This window comes from Peromyscus eremicus, chromosome 9, assembly GCF_949786415.1.
Source record: "Peromyscus eremicus chromosome 9, PerEre_H2_v1, whole genome shotgun sequence".
Taxonomy (NCBI): Eukaryota; Metazoa; Chordata; class Mammalia; order Rodentia; family Cricetidae; genus Peromyscus; species Peromyscus eremicus.
The window spans coordinates 47251783-47270133 of record NC_081425.1 but is presented as its reverse complement, the minus strand read 5'-3'; the positions used below and the strand labels follow the sequence as shown (position 1 = coordinate 47270133).

Genomic DNA, 18351 nt, shown 5'->3' with positions numbered 1-18351 from the left:
TACCCAGCCTTGATGCAGGGGAGGAGCTTGGTCCTGCCTCTACTTGGTTTGCCAAGCTTTCTTGATGCCCATGGGAGGCCTGCCCCTTTCTGAACAGAGACAGAGAAGTGGAGAAGTGGATGGGGGAGGGTAGATGGGAGGTGGGGGCGGCGGGGGGGGGTGGGGTTGGATGGGGGAGAGGAGAGAAGGGAAACTGGTTGGTATATAAAATAAATGAAAAAAATGTAATTAATAATAAAAAGAGCCCATGACCAATTATGGTGGGAGCATGGCAGCAGGCAGGCAGGCATGGCACTGGAGCAGTAGCTGAGGGCTAACATCTGATCCATAAGCAAGAGACAGAGGGAAAGAGAGCATGAACTAGGATGGCCTGGGCTTTTGAGTCCTCAAAGCTGACCCCTCCTCCCCAAGTGACCTACCTCTTCCAACAAAGGCCTCCTTAGCCTTCTCAAACAATTCCACTAACTGCAGACCAAGTATTTAAACATACGAGCCTTGGGGGCCATTCTCATTCAAACCACCACAGTTATGGTCTGGTGAAAAAAAATATGTATGTTACTTAGTGAAATGGTAAGTCACTATAAAAGGAATATGAGCTCATGTACTGATGTGGAGCTAACTCAAAAACAGTGCTGAATGGAAAGGTGCAGAAAGGAATATATACCATGCTAATATTATATAATACTAAAGAAATGCATCTGTATATTAACTTAATATGCATAAATTATCTTGGAAGAGTACAAGTGGCTTGAGATAGCTCTGGTTACAAGGGAAATAAATACATTGCTTCCAGATTAAACAAAGAATTCTTATAGTATATACTTATATCAGTAACTTTTCTCATTGCTGTAGCAAAATACCTACTAAAGCAACTGTATTATTAGTTAGGGTTTCTATTGCTGTGATGAAACACCATGAACAAAAAGCAACTTGGGGTGGAAAGGGTTTATTTTACTCATAGTTCTAGATAATCGTTCATTATCAAAAGCATGAAGGCAGGAACTCACTCAGGGCACAAACCTGGAGGCAGGAGCCTCCCCTCCATGGCATCTGCTTACTGGCTGGCTCCACATGGCTTGCTCAGCCTGCTTCCTACAGAACCGAGGCCCACCAGCCCAGGGGTGGTACCGCCTACAGTGGGCTGCCTGCCACACCTGATCACTAATTAAGAAAACGCCATACACCTGGATCTTACGGAAGCCTTTTCTTAATTGAGACTCTTTCCTCTCTGATGACTGGCTCTAGCTTGTGTCAAGTTGACATCCAGGACAGCAACTTAGAGAAGGGAGCTTAGCTCAGAGTTTAAGGATATAGTCCACGATGGCAGAGAGGGCAGAGCTGCAGGAGTGTGAGGCAGATGGTCGCATCTGCAGTCAGGAAGCAGACAGTGATGGGGCTGGGGCTCAGCTGCTTTCTGTTCAGTGTGTGACCACAGCCTACCACCATCAGGGTGTTTCTGACCTCAGTCAGCCCAATCTAGAAACTTCACAGACATGCCTAGATCTGTCAAGATGACAATTGATACTAATTATCACAATCCTATTGTTTTTATTTTTAGTTATTTGATTATATTACCTAGTGATAGGTATTATAAAAATCCCCCTGTAGTGGGTAACTCTGCTGGTGCAATAAGTCAAATTAATAGTTCAGATTTGCCGGGTGGTGGTGGTGGTGGTGGTGGCGGCGGCGGCGGCGGCGGCGGCGGCGGCGGCGCACACCTTTAATCCCAGCACTCGGGAGGCAGAGGGAGGCGGATCTCTGTGAGTTCGAGGCCAGCCTGGGCTACAGAGTGAGTTCCAGGACAGGCTCCAAAGCTACTCAGAGAAACCCTGTCTCAAAAAACAAAAAACAAAACCAAAAACAAACAAACAAACAAATGTCCAGATTTGATGAGCCAAGCATCCCTGGGTGATCTCAGGGGAAGAGGAGAAACCATGAGGCAAGTCTATGGGCTGGACGTTCATATCCTGTAGGGGTGGTCTTGAGGTGCTCTGGGGGAGGAGCTGCTGCTTGGCAGGCTTTCTTTGTGTGGAGTTTGGAATGGGAGGAGTGGGGCCGAGTTCTCAGCCGAACATCTGGGTGGGGTTTGGAATGGGACCCAAGCTGGTGATGGCCAACACCTAGTAAATATTTTTTTCAATGCTTGATATATATCTCTCCTTATCAGGAAAACGTTCAAGTTTTAGACTGCCAAGCATTATTGCCTCGTATGGATTTAACACATTTCACTGACTGCACCATTGGTGAAAACTTTAGAATGTTTTTGACTTTTCATACCTGTATTCTTACAGTGAAAAACTTCAAATATGTGTTTGCACATGTGTACAAATATTTCAAGCAGAAAATTCTTAGAATTATGATAAAAATAAATGTAATTTTGATTGTAGTAGCTATTTATGAAGTTAGTCCCTCTTTTAGTTTTATTGTCCCGTAACCACTTATTGGCTATTAGTAAGTTCAAAGGCCTTCCACAGTTCTAGATTTCAGCTCCCCCAGATCATTTTCCTCCTCCAGTTTTGAATTCTGGAACAATTCTCTTGTGGAGAATCTAGTCCCTGTGTTTTAGAAGAGACTTTTCCAGCCTTTCTCAGTTCTAGAAATGAGCCCATGACTCAGGTGTGGCCAATTATAGCACTATCCAGAAAGTGATAATTATTTGTATGTCGTACTGGATGATTTTATGTCAACTTGATGCAAGCTAGAGTCATCAGAGAAGAGGTCAGTGTTAGGAACATAAATGAGACCATTTTGTGTTACTGAATATTGTTTTTGGGCGACTGGAGAAATGGCTTAGAAGTTAAGAGCACTGGTTGCTCTTCCAGAGGTCCTGAGTTCAATTCCCAGCACCCACATGCTGTCTCACAACCATCTATAATGAGACCTGGTGCTCTCTTCTGATGTGTAGGCATACATGCAGGCAGAACACTGTATATATAATAAGTAAATAAATGGATTTTTTAAAAAAATGCTTTTTGCAATTTGGAATAATGCAGGGCTTGTAAGATAAAAGCCTGCTATAAGGTGGTTCAGATACAGGCAAACCCAAGACCGGCCTTAATATGCTAATGAACTAATCCCAAGATAGCACTGATAAGTCAATGAACCAGCCCTAAGAGTGAGCCCTGATAGTGCAATGAAAACTAGGAACTTTGGAGGTGGCCCTGGGTTTGCAATGTTGTTCTGCTATCAACTTTGCTGACACCCATTGGCAAGAGGACTTTGAGACTGGCCTCTGTATGTGGTCCTGGTTTTGGAGACCTTTGAACCATTACTGAGCTCATACATGCCCACCTGCTAATGAAAACCACCGGCCAATGTGCTCAAGGACCTTCTGAACCTCCGTCTGCTCCATCCTCCTGACAAGGGTTGAGCCTGCAAAGCTCCTGAAGTGTTCTAATCAGAGAAGATGTCCCGGTGGAACCCCACATCAGCAGACTTCTGCCCAACAAACTGCCCCCCACTTGGGGAGATGTGTTTAACCTTTATGTTAGCATGGTAGAATAAGGTATGTTTGTGCGACTAAACCAAGACTATTTGAAAGACAGAACTCATGTGGCCATCCTAATTGCTGCGCCCCTCCCAGCCCGCTGCAGTCAGAGTTTCATCACAGAGACAGGAGTGGAAGTGGACCATTTGGGTAGAAGGCCAATTTAAAAGTGTTGCTAGGAGACAGATGACAGGCAGACAGGAAAACAGATGACACCTTACTGACACGGCTTGAGCTTCTGACCCATCCTGCCTGTGGACACTTGCACAAAACAATGTATTTCCCTCTGTTGCTTCAAATGTGTTTCGGTCATGTTCAATCAAGATTCTTTGGTTATTGGCCTAGAACAGTTCTATTCTTAGTGTGTTGCTTGCCCTGTAACTTTAGGCAGGATGATTAGTTTTACCTGCAGAGATTTTTTTTTCTTGGTGTACTGGGTATTGAACATAGTACCTCCTGTGATCGGCAAATACTGTTACTGAACTAAGTTCTTAAAGGTCCCGAGTATTTCTTTTTATTTCTAAAGTTTTAGAACTTTAGGTCCAAAATTGGAGTGTAGTTTTTGGTGTGGTGTGAAGCATCTGAAAATGGAAATAATTCCATTTTCAAGCACAGTAATGAATTGTATCAATGCGTATAAGCATATACACACGCTGATTTCTCTTTGGCATTCAGAGGGTCTCAGCATTACAGGGTAGATTTACTTCTTCAGCTTAACTGTATGTTTTAGATTTGATACAGTCACTATGTCTGGCACATTACGGTTCCTTGAAGATCTAGACAAGGTCTTTGCAACGAGCTTGTACTGATCAAAATGACATAACTCCAAGAACATTTCACATTGTCCCTATGTCTGTGTGCACCCGTTTCTATAAAATGCCTCTGGAATACTTCCGTTTCCCTCAAGACATTATTGTCTCAGTTTCTACCCAGGTACTCAAGCTAAGTCTCAATAGTCACTTAGTACAGGCTTGTAATCCCAGCTATTCCATAGGCTGAAGCAGGAAGGTAACAGGTTCAAGGCTGCCTGGGCAATAGAGTGAGTTCAAGGCCAGTATGGGCAATTTAGTAAGACCTAGTCTCAAATTCAAAGTAAACAGAGGGCTAGGGACATATGGGTGGGTGGGTGGGTGTAGAGAGCTTGCTTAGCATGGGCAATTTTTAGTTTTAAAAACAAACAATTTGTATTTCTTCCCTCAGGACATATTTCAGGGCAACCATGATCATGAATAGATTAAACACCAGTAAGACTTAATTTATGTTATTTTTACCTTATTTTCTGACTACAGGAATATCATTTAATGACTGAATTAATTTGTTACCATATTGTCAATATCCCTTTCTGGATTCTATGTGTGATATGGAAGTTATTTCTCTTATCATAAATAGTTTGTTTTCCTAGAGAATATAGTATATACTGCTCAGCAAACTCTGACATCTGTTTATTGGATTCCATAACCAGAAAACTTATATGCAAGGACTGAAAGATGGCTCAGCTGTTCAAAGCATGAACTGCTCTTGGAGAGGACACACATTGCCTCCTAGTACCCATGCTAGACAGCTCACAACTACCTGCAACTCCAGCTCCAAGGAGACCCCAAGTGTCTAATCTCTGTGAGCATCTACACCAATAAATAAAGATTCCCCCACAACACACATACATATAATTAAAAATTAACCTCTTACAAATTATTTTGCTTTGTTATTTTGCCTTTAATTTAGATATTCTTAAAATGATACACACAAATCTGACATAGTTTGTGCTTTATGACAGTCTCTATATGATAGCAAAGATTGCAAGCTAAAATGTAAATTAGTTCATTTCATTAAATTTAATTATCACCACTGTAGACTGAATGAACAGCACACACAAAAAAAAATCCATAGTTATGTGCCATTTGAAACTGTTATATCAAAATGTGTGTTCACCTTTTGCTCAGGGAAACCCCTGGACAAAACAAAACAAAACAAAACAAAAACAAAAAAATAGCTCTGCTGGACTATGGAGAGACCAAAGGATGGAGGAATGGTTCTCGGAAGCTTAATGAAGAGAATGAGGAAGATGGCTGCTTCAGTTACTTTTCTATTGCTGTGATAAAACAGCATGGCCAAGGCAATTTATTAAAAAAAAGGGTTTAATTTGGCTTATGGTTCCATAGTTGGAATGAAGGCATGACACAGAAGCACCTCAGAGCTCACATCTCAAACAGTGAGCAGGAAGTAGAGAGCTTATGGGCATGGTACATAGCTTTTGAAACCTCAAAGCCAGCCCTCAGTGACATAGCTCCTCCAACAAGGCCACACCTCTTAATCCTTCCCAAACAGTTCACCAAATGGGGGGGGGGGATAGGGGGAAGGGACCAAGTATCCAAACATATGAGTCTATGGGGCCATTCTTATTCAAACCACCACACCTCTTTTATTTAAACAAAATAACTCTTAAACATTTTTTAAAAAATTAATTTTATGTGTCTGAGTATTTTGCCTGCATGTATCTATGTACACCACATGCATGTCTGGTGCCCTTAGAGGTCAGAAGAAGGCATCAGATCCCCTGGAATCAGAGCTGTGTGGGTACTGGGAACTGAACCTGGGTCCTCTACAAGAGCAAGAAGTGCTCTTAGTTGCTGAGCCATCTCTCCAGCTTTCAAAATGAACTCAAGTTCCACTTCAGGTGGATACTGCTTGGCAGTGTCGTTGTGTGAGTTCTGCTTCCTTGTCTGGCTATCATTGAAGGATATGGTAAACTCAGGACTGGCCCGTGGAGTTAGTGTGAGCTTTGTGGGCTAAAGGCCAAGGTAACCACTGTAGATTGTACTAGCTTTCTAAGAGGCAGGGAAACCAATTTAAAAAAAAAAAATCGATTTGGAAATAATCTTTTATTCTCAAAAGAAAACCAATTGAGATGGTCGGCACTGAACAGGTTTTCACAGAAATGCACAAACTAACATTGGATACCTGGACACATAACTTTGCAGCCTCATGCGACAGAGTTCTCTGTGATGACTTGGAGCTGCTAACCTGTTCACTGAATATGGGTTCGTGAAAAGACAAGATGTAAGATACAGCCCTTTTCGCAAACGTTTTGAACATTTTTTTTCTTACTGTAAACATGTTCTCCAGGAAATTCTCAAGATCCTCACTGAACTCCAAAGGCCTTTTCCAGTTCTTGAGTCACAATTCTGCAATGATTCCTAACAATCAGACTTTCGTGAGGAGAAGGATCACAGAGGGAACTCAGTGGAGAAAGACCTGTAGGTCTCCACACAAAACCTGTGCTCTAAGAGATGAGTTACTTATACATAAATGTTTGTGGACTTTACAAATAAAATGATACATCGCTAACTTTCCCTTCTTTTATCCAGTCCATATTTAGAACTATTCTTCTACAAGGAAAACCTTCTAAAATAAAACTGCTTTCCCTGATCTCCACATAGCAGGAAGAACAGCAGACATAGAACATAATAGGAATCTGCGTTGCTCCAAACATATCACAGGACCGGATGATGCGAAACCCTTCACCAAACTTGGGACCATGACACCAATCACACCTGGATGTGCTGAAAAGAAGAAACATCAAATGGATATTTTGAGTTTCTACTAAGGTAAAAATTAATGCTTGGTTTTTATTGAGCTTACATCTACATAAGGTGCCTACTATTATGGTGATATTTTATTTGTACTGAAATGTGATTTTATTTGTATGTTAATAAATAAAGTTGCCTAGGGGTCAGAGCTAATAGCAAGCCATAGCAGAAGCTGGGCGGTGGTGGCACACCTTTAATCCCAGCACTTGGGAGGCAGAGCCAGGCAGATCTCTGTGTGTTCAAGGATACAGCCAGCATGGAGACACACGCCTTTAATCTCAATACCAACCATAGAAGACCTGGAGGTCTGTATAGACAGACAGTGATGAGGAGGTCATGTGGTTGGGTTTACAACCAATGAGAAGGCAGAACAGAAAGTCAATAAAAGGACAGACACACAGGAAGTAGGTCTCTTGCTGAGGGGAAGGACGGCAGTGAGGGTAAGAAAGGGTTTTGAGCTCTTGGCTATTGCTCTGACCGCTGGGCTTTTAACTCTGCATTTGGCTCTGTGTTTCTTATTTAATAAGACTGTTCATCTACATACTATTAAGTCAAAATTTAAGTCCTAATACAGTGGAGCAACAGATTAAATATGTGTGCAAGGAACCTGTTTTCTAAAGCAAAAATATATGTGCACAGTGCATTAAAATTGAAAAGTGAGCTGGGTGGTGGTGGCATACACCTTTAATCCCAGCACTCGGGAGGCAGAGCCAGGCGGATCTCTGTGAGTTCGAGGCCAGCCTGGGCTACAAAGTGAGTTCCAGGAAAGGCACAGAGCTACACAAAGAAACCCTGTCTCGAAAAAACAAAAAACAACAACAGAAAAAAACCCAAAAAAACAAAAAGTGAAGCTGGGGGCCTCCTCTTCTGAGGTGCTTTGATTAAATCCAAGCCTTTCTGAATACTATGCAAGCATCCTATTACTGAGCCATATTCTCATATCATGGTGGGAGTCAGTAGCATTTATGGCCAAAAAGCAAAAGGAACTGGGACCCCACAGTTCCATTAAAGGGCATGCTCTCCCAGGACCTGTGACTCTTTCACTAGGCCCCAACTCTTAAGGGCTGTTAATCTCCCAGTAGCAGCACTTTGGGGATAAGGACTTTGGTACATGGTACATCAAGATCAAAGCTATATTTGTCTTTATTGAGTCAATACTGGTCTTTTATACATTCCTGGGAAACCATTTTACTTGGACAAACTATAAATATTTGTACAATCCATAGTCCCAGCAATGATGATAGTGGTTTCTTTACTTACATAGTCAAATTAATTACATAACATCTGAGTGGACCCTAATGACCCTAGCCTTGGGATTAGGTAGCAAAGTGCTAATTGTTCATTGATTCTCAATGAAAAAAAAAAAAGCTTTATCTACTCCTGGTATTTCTCATGGCAGAATGGAGTAAAGCATATCCCTTGGGACTAAACAATTTTGGAAATGAATCTCTTCTGTGTATTTAGTAATTCACAGAAGAGGTTTAAATAATGGATGCATTAGATACTGTCCACCATCACTGAACTTCAGAAATAACTGGAGAACGTTATAAAATGGGACTGATTTAGAGTACTTTAGTATACTTGCAAAGCAAGAATGGGTAAAGGAAGAAGTGCGTGTGTGTGTGTGTGTGTGTGTGTGTGTGTGTGTGTGTGTGTGTTAGTAAAATACTTAGAAGTGTACTTTGATTAAAAGCATGTTTGAAATTACTCACCTTCTTAGACACTTTTGAACTTTCTTTGGGATGAAACCAGGAATTCTATGTAGATTATTTTTGACAATGAACCAAGAACAAATTTCACTTAGTGGTTGGGGGTCATTCCAGCAATAATCTATCCAGAAATTACTATTAGTGAATGTATTATCAAATTGGAGTTTGGTCAACTTAAGCTTTAAAATCCCAGGTGGAAAAGAAGTCATGTAATTCCCATCAACATTCAGCTTCTCAAGTGATCTGTACATAAGAGAAATTGTATTTTACAAAATAATCATGCAATTTATAATATTCATGCAAATTTCCGCATTGGCATTTTTGAAACCTAGCACCAAAACTGGTGGTAATAAAGCATCTATTTTAATATTTTCTTAGAATTGAGAGAATTTCCTTATAAAACAACTGAACCAATCCATTATTATACAAAGAAGTGCCTTTGTGTGAACAGGACAGTTGACACATACATGGTGGGGGGGGGGGTTCTTTGCAAACCGTCATCACTCTGGAAAAAGAAAAAGCCACAAATGCAGGAAGACTAAACAGTGTTACACCACAAAAACAGTGTGGTGACATAAAAAAAAAAAAGTTATTTTCAATGACAAACTGAACACCAATGTATATTTTTCATTAATGCCTAATAAAAACAGTGAAATATGTAACCTCACCACATACTGTTACATTATGCTTTCACTTCTTGGCAATTTGGTCCCTTTACTTTTCACTGTGTCAATTGTTTCTAACAATCCTTTCCCTTTACTCAAAGAATGAACATGACTGATTTTTCTCATTGCCTCAGTGATGTTTCCTGCAGTCATTTATCTCTTTTCTAATGATTGGTGAAAGCAGACATATGATGTTTTATTTGTACTGAAATGTGATTTTATTTGTATGTTAATAAATAAAGTTGCCTGGGGGTCAGAGCTAATAGCAAGCCATAGCGGAAGCTGGGCGGTGGTGGCACACACCTTTAATCCGATCACATGAAAGGCAGATCTCTGTGTGTTTAAGGATGCAGCCAGCATTGAGACACACGCCTTTAATCTCAATACCAACCATAGAAGACCTGGAGGTCTGTATAGACAGACAGTGACGAAGAGGTCATGTGGTTAGGTTTACAACCAATGAGAAGGCAGAACAGAAAGTCAATAAAAGGACAGACACACAGGAAGTAGGTCTCTTTCTGAGGGGAAGGACGGCAGTGGCAGCGAAGGGTAAGAAGGGCAGTTTTAAGTCTCAGCTCTCAGCTACTGCTCTGACCTCTTGGGCTTTTAACTCTGCATTTGACTCTGTGTTTCCTATTTGGAAAGACTGTTACATCTACACAGACAGGAAAGTTTCTGTAAACGAGAGACGTACAAACAGCAAGTCATTGTCAGAACACTCTACAGGCAAACAGGCCGCTAGGTAGTTGAGCAGGTGGGGGCTTCTGAACTCTCTTTGACAATCTAGTCTCATATACCCTTTTCCCCACATGGGGTTCTCCAATGGTAACTCTTTCTGACAAAGGTAAAATATGATCAAAGTTTCAAACAAAGAGACTGGGCAACTCTTCAAATACAGCTTGACTACTGTTCTTCTTGTGGTCAACTATATGTGAGGCAAACCCCAAGCTCCTATTTTGTCCTGAAAGACAGAATGGACACAATCATGTTCCCGCTACAGGCTATACAAACCTAGGGGTCAGTAGCAGAGTACTGCTATGACCTGAACATTTACATACTTCCTATACTCTTTATTAACATTATTTCATACAATATGTTTTGATCATGTTTCTTCCCCTACCCTAACTCTTCCCAGATCCCTCTACCTCCCTACCCACCCCAAAATGCCAAAACAAAAAGTCCACACACACACACACACACACACACACACACACACACACCAAAAAAACACAAATAACAACAACAACAACAACAAACATGGAGTTCATTTGGTGATGGCTAACTAATCATAGGCATGGAGCCTGCCCTGGGGTGTGGTTACTATATCCAATGAGATTCCATGGGTAAAACTTTGATTTTCCCTTTGCCAGCATGTATCAGTTGCAAATAATTATTGGTTAGGAATGAAACACTACCATCCACATCCCCCTCTTGGTGCTGGGACCCTGTCTAGCTAGAACTTGTGCAGGTCTTCTGCATGCAGCCAGTTCCTGTGAGTTCATATGTGCATCAGTCCTGCCATGTCTGAAAGACATTGTGTCCTTGGAGTCATCCAGCATCTCTGGGTCTTACAATCTTTCTAGCTCCTCTTCTGCACAGATCCCTAAACTCTGAGGGGTAGAGTCTTGTGAAGACATCCCATTTAAGACTTAGTGGCTGCAAAGTCTCTCACTCTCTGCACATTGTATAGTTTTGGATCTCTGTGTTAGTTCCTACATACTGCAAGAAGTTTCTCTGTTAATGGCTGAGCAAGGCACTGATCTATCTCTATCCAGAATGTCATCATGAGTCATTTTATTGCTAAGTTCCTTTAGCAAAATAGTGGTATTTGGCTTTACCTAGGTCCATGGCCTATGGACTATCTAGTCTCAGGCTCTTGGTCAGTTTAGCATCAGGTATGGGTTTCATTTCATGGAGTAGACCTTAAATGCACTTGGAAAGTGGTTGGTTACTCCCATAACATGTGTGCCATCATTATGCCAGTACATCTCGCAGACAGGTCACTGTTGTAGGTTCCCAGTGTTTGTAGTAGGTGGATGGTCACTTTTATCCTCTGGTAGCATGTGAACCTTCCAGCACCATGAATCCTAGTTAGTAGGGATGAAGCTTCTAGTTAGGAACTAGCTTGACTTCTCCACGATCCATGAAATAAATAAGCATGGTCTTCAACAATAGGACCTTACCATAAGGTTGTGGAAAGCAACCAACAACCATGGCAATAACCTATGATGTTTGGGGAGATTTCATGTGACCCCTTTGGCTGATGACTCAACAAGATGTAACCTATTCCTGGCATTGGATATTTTAGTTGGTGAAAAAGATGTCTAGGGGCCATTGTCTCCCCCATTATTTGATGACTCCATTTAGATTCCTTCTATATATGTCTATATTTTAGGAAGCTTCTACAGTAAATTTCTATACATTTTTTCAAATGACCTTTAGTGTTGGTTGTCCCTCCCTGTATTTCCTCCATTACCCTTTTCATCCATCCACCTTCCTATTTAATCCTCCTAGTTTCCCATTTACCTCTCCAGAACATTCTATTCTATTTTCCCTCTCATGGGAGATCCTCTGCTTTCCAACTAGTTCCTTACTAGGCACCTAACCTCTGTGATTATTTAGATTTTAGCACACATATTGAAAGCTTAAGAGCTAACATTCACATATGAGAAAACACCTTAAATACAATGTTTGTCTTTTGGGCTCTGGGTTACACCATTTGGGATGATTTTTTTTCTAACTCTATCCATTTACCTGCAAATTTCATCATTTCATTTTTCTTAACAGCCAGATAATATTCCATTATTGTAAATGTGTCACATTTTCATTATGTATTCATCAGTTGATGGACATTTAGGCTTTTTCCCAGTTCATGGGTACTATGAATAGAATAGCAATGGATGTGGATAAGCAGGGATCAGTGGTAGGATGGAGAGTCCTCTGGGTACACGCTCAAGAGTGTTTTTGTTTATTTGTTTGTTTGTTTGGCTCTTGAGCTTTAGGTATTGGTTCCTGGCTTCCTGAGGAAAACCCACATTGATTTCCATGGTGGGTGTATCAGATTTGCAGGGCCACCAGTGATAAGTAACAGTTTCACGTTCCCCACCAGCAGGTGCTCTCTTTTGTTTGATTGATCTTGGCCTTTCTGACTAGTGCAAAATGAAATCTCAAAGTAGTTTTAATTTGCACTTCCCTGATGACTAAGGATGGGGAACATTATTTCAGAGTTTCTCAATCATTTGTGTTTCATCTTTTGCAAAGTCTCTGTTTAGTTCTGTCCCACATTTTGTAATTGGTTTGTTTTCTTGATGTTCAGGTTTGCTTGTTTTAATATTTCAAGTATTCTAGACATTAACCCTCTATAAGAGGTATAATTGGTAAAGAGGTTTTCCTATCCTATAGGCTTCAACTCAACCCCATGACCAAAAAGCGAGGTGAGGAGGAAAGAGTTTGTTTGGCTTACACTTCCACATCGCAGTTCACCATCGAAGAAAGTCAAGACAAGAGCTCTCAAGCAGGGCAGGAATCTGGAGGCAGGAGCTGATGCAGAGGCCATGGAGGGGCACTGCTTCCTGGCTTGCTCCCCGTGGCTTGCTCAGCCTGCTTTCTTTCTTTCTTTTTAATTTAAAAGTTTTTTTTTTTTTTATTTTACATACCAACTATAGTTCCTCCTCCCTCCCCTCCTTCCATTCACTCCCCACTTCTCCCTCCTCCTGCCCCCAAAATCCACTCCTCAGAGAGGGTAAGGCCTCCCATGGGGAGTCAACAAAGGCTGGCATATCAAGTTGAGAAAGGACCAAGCCCCTTCCCCCTGTATCAAGGCTGAGCAAAGTATTCCTCCATTGAGAATGGGCTCTAAAAAGCCAGTTCACACACTAGGGATAAATCCTAGTCCCACTGCCAGGGGCAGTCCCACAAACTGCCCAAGCTACACGACTGTCACCCACATTCAGAGGGCCTAGTTTGTTCCCATGCAGGTTCCCCAGCTATCAGCCCAGAGTCAGTGAGCTCCAACTAGCTCAGGTCATCAGCCTGCTTTCTTATAGAACCCAGGACCACCATCCCAGGGATGGTACTACCCACGATGACCTGGACCTGCCTCCAACAATGAATAATTGAGAAAATGCCTTAGAGCTAGATCTTACGTAGGCGTTTTATCAATTGTGTTCCCTTCTTTCAGGTAATGCTAGCTTATGTCAAGTTGACACAAAACTATCCAACCCAGGTTATGTGTTTCTATGTTGCAGTCTTTGATTTGGAATGGAGTTTTGGGCAAGAAGATAAATACAGATCTATTTTAATTCTTTTATACGCAGCCATCCAGTTTCACAGGCAACATTCATTGAAGAGGCTCTCTTTTCCCCATTGTATATTATTGTTTCTTTGTTCCTTTTGGTGGATTTTTCCCATAATGATTATGTAGTGTCCTTCCTTATGTCTTCTGATTAGTTTGTCTCATATCTATTCTGTCATGTATTAAAATATCTACACTTGCTTGCTTCTTTGGTCCATTTGCTTGAAATACCTTTTTCCATCCTTTTACCCAGAGTTGCTGTCTATTCTTCAAGGTGAGGTGTACTTTTTGGATGCAGAAAGATGGATCCTGTTTTCTAATCCAATCTGTTTGTGTCTTTTTATTGGGGGATTGAGAGCACTAACACTGAGAATTATTGAGCAGTATTTATTGATTCTTATTATTTTGTTGTTGTGGTATGGGTATAGTTCCAACTTTTCTGATTTACTGTTCTTGGATTACTCATTCCTTGTGTCCTGGGTGTGGTTAACCTCTTCAGACGGAAGTTTTCCTTCTAGAGTTTTCTGTGGAACTGGATTTATGGATAGAAATTGCTTCAATTTGGTTTTATCACGGATGTTTCTCTTTCTGTTGTTGTGATTGATGGCTCTGACGGCTCTAACAGTCTGGGCTGCCGTCCATGGTCTCCCCAAGTTTGTAGAACATGCACCCCGGACCTTAGGGCTTTCAGAATCTCCACTGAAAAGTCGGGTGGTATTCTAATGGGCCTGCCTTTATATGTGACTTCTTGGGTTTTTCCCTTGCAGCTTTTGATATCCTTCTTTGGGGTTGTTTTCTGTTCTGTACATTTAGTGTTTTGATTATTACATGTCATGGGGAATTTCTTTTCTGATCCTGTCTATCTGGTGTTCTGTAGGCTTCTTGTACTTTGATAGGCACGCCTTCTTCTTTTTAGATTGTGGGGGATTTTCTTCTATGATTTGTTTAAAAATATTTTCTGTGCCTCTGACTTAGGTTTCTTCTTCTTCCTCTATACCAATTACTCATAGATTTGGTCTTTTCATAGTTTCCCAGATTTCCAGGATATTTTATGCCTGAATGTGGCTGCTTTTTGCCCTTGTCCAATGAGTCTCCCTGAGGCTAAAGTGAAGAGTTTTGGATTAATTCTATTGGCAGAGGAAATCTCAAAACAACCTAGTATAGACTCTGTTTGTGTGGTTATTAGAGTTAACTCTAATGAAGATTTATAATGAAAAACTAAGCAGATAAAAATACAAAATGTGCAGATTGAGGAAAGGGGCACCAGGAAGTGCAATAGAGCTAAATCTTGGGTTCAAGGAAATGAACAGATTAAGAAATGGAATGAAGGTAGTAGTGACCTCAGGACAAGATCCCACCCAGATAACTTTCCAATAAGTAAAAAAGAATTAAAGAAAACACTGGCGCTCAGTATGGTGGTGCACACCTTTAATCCCAGCACTCAGAAGGCAGAGGTGGGCAGGTCTCTGAGTTTGAGGCCAGCTTGGTCTACAGAGCGAGTTCCAGGACAGCCAGGCTTAGGCAGTGAAAGAAACCATGAAAAACAGAAAATCGGGGAAGGTGACATTAAACAAGGGGGCCATGTTCCAGACCTGGCAAGCAGCAGAACTTGGCAGCTTCAGCCATACAGTTCTGCCTTTAAGGATAGAAGAAAAGGGTTATGGAATTTTCCTTAGCCACTAAGGAAAGCTGCTGAGGCCAGGCATTTGTCAGGGGTGACATGAAGGCCTAGAGAGGCCATTGTGTGAGGCTGTGAAGTTGAAGCCTGAATTGCCTTGGAGACCCCAAGATGTTAGAGATGCCAGAATCATGGGATATCTGCTAGGAGAACTGCTAACCAGCTAAAGAGAAAGAAGTGTGTTTCAGTCAATAAAGCTGAAAGGAGGTTGGAGCTATGAGGAGCATTTTGACATCAGACATGGAGATGCAGTCTGGAGTTTGCCCAGCTGGTTTTCAGTCTTGCTTTGGTCTAGTATTTCCTCACTATGCTCCCTTCCCTGTGTTTTGGAATGGCAATGTATATTTGTGCCATTATATGTTGAAAGTATGTGATCTGTTTTTTGATTTTGATTGTATAGGGGATTACAGTTAAGAGATTTCATGAATCTCAGAAGAGACTTTAAACTTTGGACTTTTAAACATTGTTGAAACTGTGATAGACTATGGGGACTTTTGAAGTTGGAATGAATGCATTTTTACATTATGATGTGGCTACAATCCTTAGAGGGGCAGGAGTGGAATGATGTGGTTTGAAAGAAAATGGCCCCCAGAGAGAGTGGCACTATTAGGAGGTGTGGCTTTGTTGGAGTGGGTGTGGCCATGTTGGAGGAAGTGTGTCACTGCGGAGGTATGTTTTGAGGCTCATATATGTTCAAGCCATGCCCAGTGAAGAATGACTACTTTGTGTTGCCTGTGAGTCAAGATGTAGAACTCTCAGCTCCTTCTCCAGCACCATGTCTGCCTGCATCTGCCTTGCTTCCTGCCATGACAATAATGGACTAAACCTCTGAACTGTAAGTCAATCCCAATTAAATATTTTCCTTTATGAGAGTTTCTGTGGTCATGGTGTCTCTTCATAGCAATAGAGACCATGACTAAGACAAGTAAATACACAGAAAAATGAACTCTATCTATCATAACAACAACAAATAGGCCAGATTCTCCTAGTAAAATATAAAGATTACTACATAAGACTTAAAAAATTTGGTAGAAACATTAGAAAACCCGAGGAAGCCATTTTCTTGTTTTGCTGAAGATATGATTGTGTTCTAAGGAAATCAATTAGGCAGGGAGAACTCATAATGGAATTTGGTTATACAGCTTGATTTTTTTTAATTTAGTTTAAAACAGTACATCTTTTCTATCCTGTATCTACCTTAATTAGCAAATAATGGAAAGAATAGAAATATTATGTATGGAAACACAGTTTGAAATACTTGGAGACAGTTATTATGGAAATTCTGAAGTGAGTCATAATTTCTTATGAGGGACGTAAAGTAAGATTTGAGAGGCTAAAGAGACAGTTCAGTGGCTAAGAGCACCTACCTTAGCTCTGGCTAAGGACTGAGTTTCAATCCCAGTACCCACATCAGCTGGCTTACAACTGCCTATAACTCCAACTCCAGGGAATTCAGTGCCTCTGGCCTCTCCAGGCACCTGCCCTCACATGCACACAATCTCATACATACAGATATGTAATTTAAAATAAAATCTTTTAAAAGATTTGAAAGATTAAGAACATATGTTTTAGATTTTAGTTTTATTATATATATATATATATATATATATATATATATTTTTTTTTTTTTTTGTGTGTGTGTGTGTGTGTGTATGTGTGTACATGTGTGCAGTGCCCTTGGAGGCCAGAAGAGGGCATCTGATCCTGGAGCTTGAATTTCAGGGGGTTGTGAGCCACCCAGTATTGGTGTTTGGAACTGAACTTGGGAGAACAGTAAAGGCTCTTAACCACTGTGCCATGTCTCTATCCCTGATAATATGTTTTAAAATAGAAGTAAACACTGTCAACAAAAATTTTGTATAACTCCAAACAACTGCAATTAACTTGTCAAGTTTGTGTTTGTGTGTGCTGAAAGAGGGAAAGGCAATTATATAAATTAATCTTAAAGATAAATAATCTTGGCACTAAAAAATATTTTCCCTATTAGTCATTATTGTCATAATAAAAATAAGACACAGAGCCAGGCATGGTGGCACATGGCTTTAATCCCAGAAGTTTGGAAGCAGAGACAAGCAGATTTCTGTGAGTTGGAGGCTAGCCTGGTCTACAGTGAGTTCCAGATCAGCGAGGGCTGCATAGTCAGTCCTTGTCTCAAAAACAAAAAATAGGACATGGATGAATTCAGGACTTTTATTAATTTGTAAAAGAATTTGACTATATATTATATAAACACACGTATATATTGAATACACATTATATATATGTATAAATTGAAATGTATAAGAGCTATATATACCCACAACAAAAAGTTGACAAAAATAGTTTGTTATTCTATTAAAAGATCACCATATTTTACTTTAAAAAAATCATTGGAAATATATCTTGCAGACACTATACACTAGATATTCTGTGACTAAAACAAAAAGACTAAGTTCTTCATCACTATCATTACCAAAACATTCTTAGTGGGGCAGATAATTTTCTGTGTATCTACTACTTTGCAAATACCTGAGTTTCCGGATTTCATTTGGAATATTATGAATTTCATTGTAGGAAACATCAAGTTCCTCAAGATAATACAGGCAAAATAACCTTAAATAGAAAGAATAGTTAGTTGTAGTAATGACAATTCCTTATCACTGGGAATTAAAACATCTAGAAATTAAACATTTTCCTAAGACGCTGAGAGTTACTCTGACTTCTTTTCATTATGGGTAGTATACACTCCACGAACACCTCTAAAAATGATTCCTCTGTCCATGAAGATTGCTTGGAGATATTGGAGTGGGAAAAGCCTCACTAACAAAAGACAGCTAAGAGCCTTTTGTCATCTGAAGGTTTTTCTTGGTTTCCATGTTAGTTTCCTGCCTGACTTCTGGCTAGCCAGAAGCAACAGAACCATAGCCTCCCATGATTCAGGAGCCAGAACTC

General features: G+C 40.6%; 1 protein-coding gene across 1 annotated transcript in view; it reads right to left on the bottom strand.

The window, feature by feature from the left end:
* Positions 1-6347: 6347 nt before the first annotated feature.
* Lrrc63 (leucine rich repeat containing 63) overlaps positions 6348-18351 on the bottom strand; it is a 35826-nt gene continuing 23822 nt past the window's right edge. The window contains exons 7-9 of the mRNA XM_059274296.1: positions 17929-18012; positions 8787-9026; positions 6348-7047 (exon numbers count right to left, since the gene is read on the bottom strand). Coding sequence (XP_059130279.1) covers positions 6807-7047; positions 8787-9026; positions 17929-18012 — 565 coding nt within the window. The 3' untranslated portion in view covers positions 6348-6806. The remainder of the gene's footprint in view (positions 7048-8786; positions 9027-17928; positions 18013-18351) is intronic.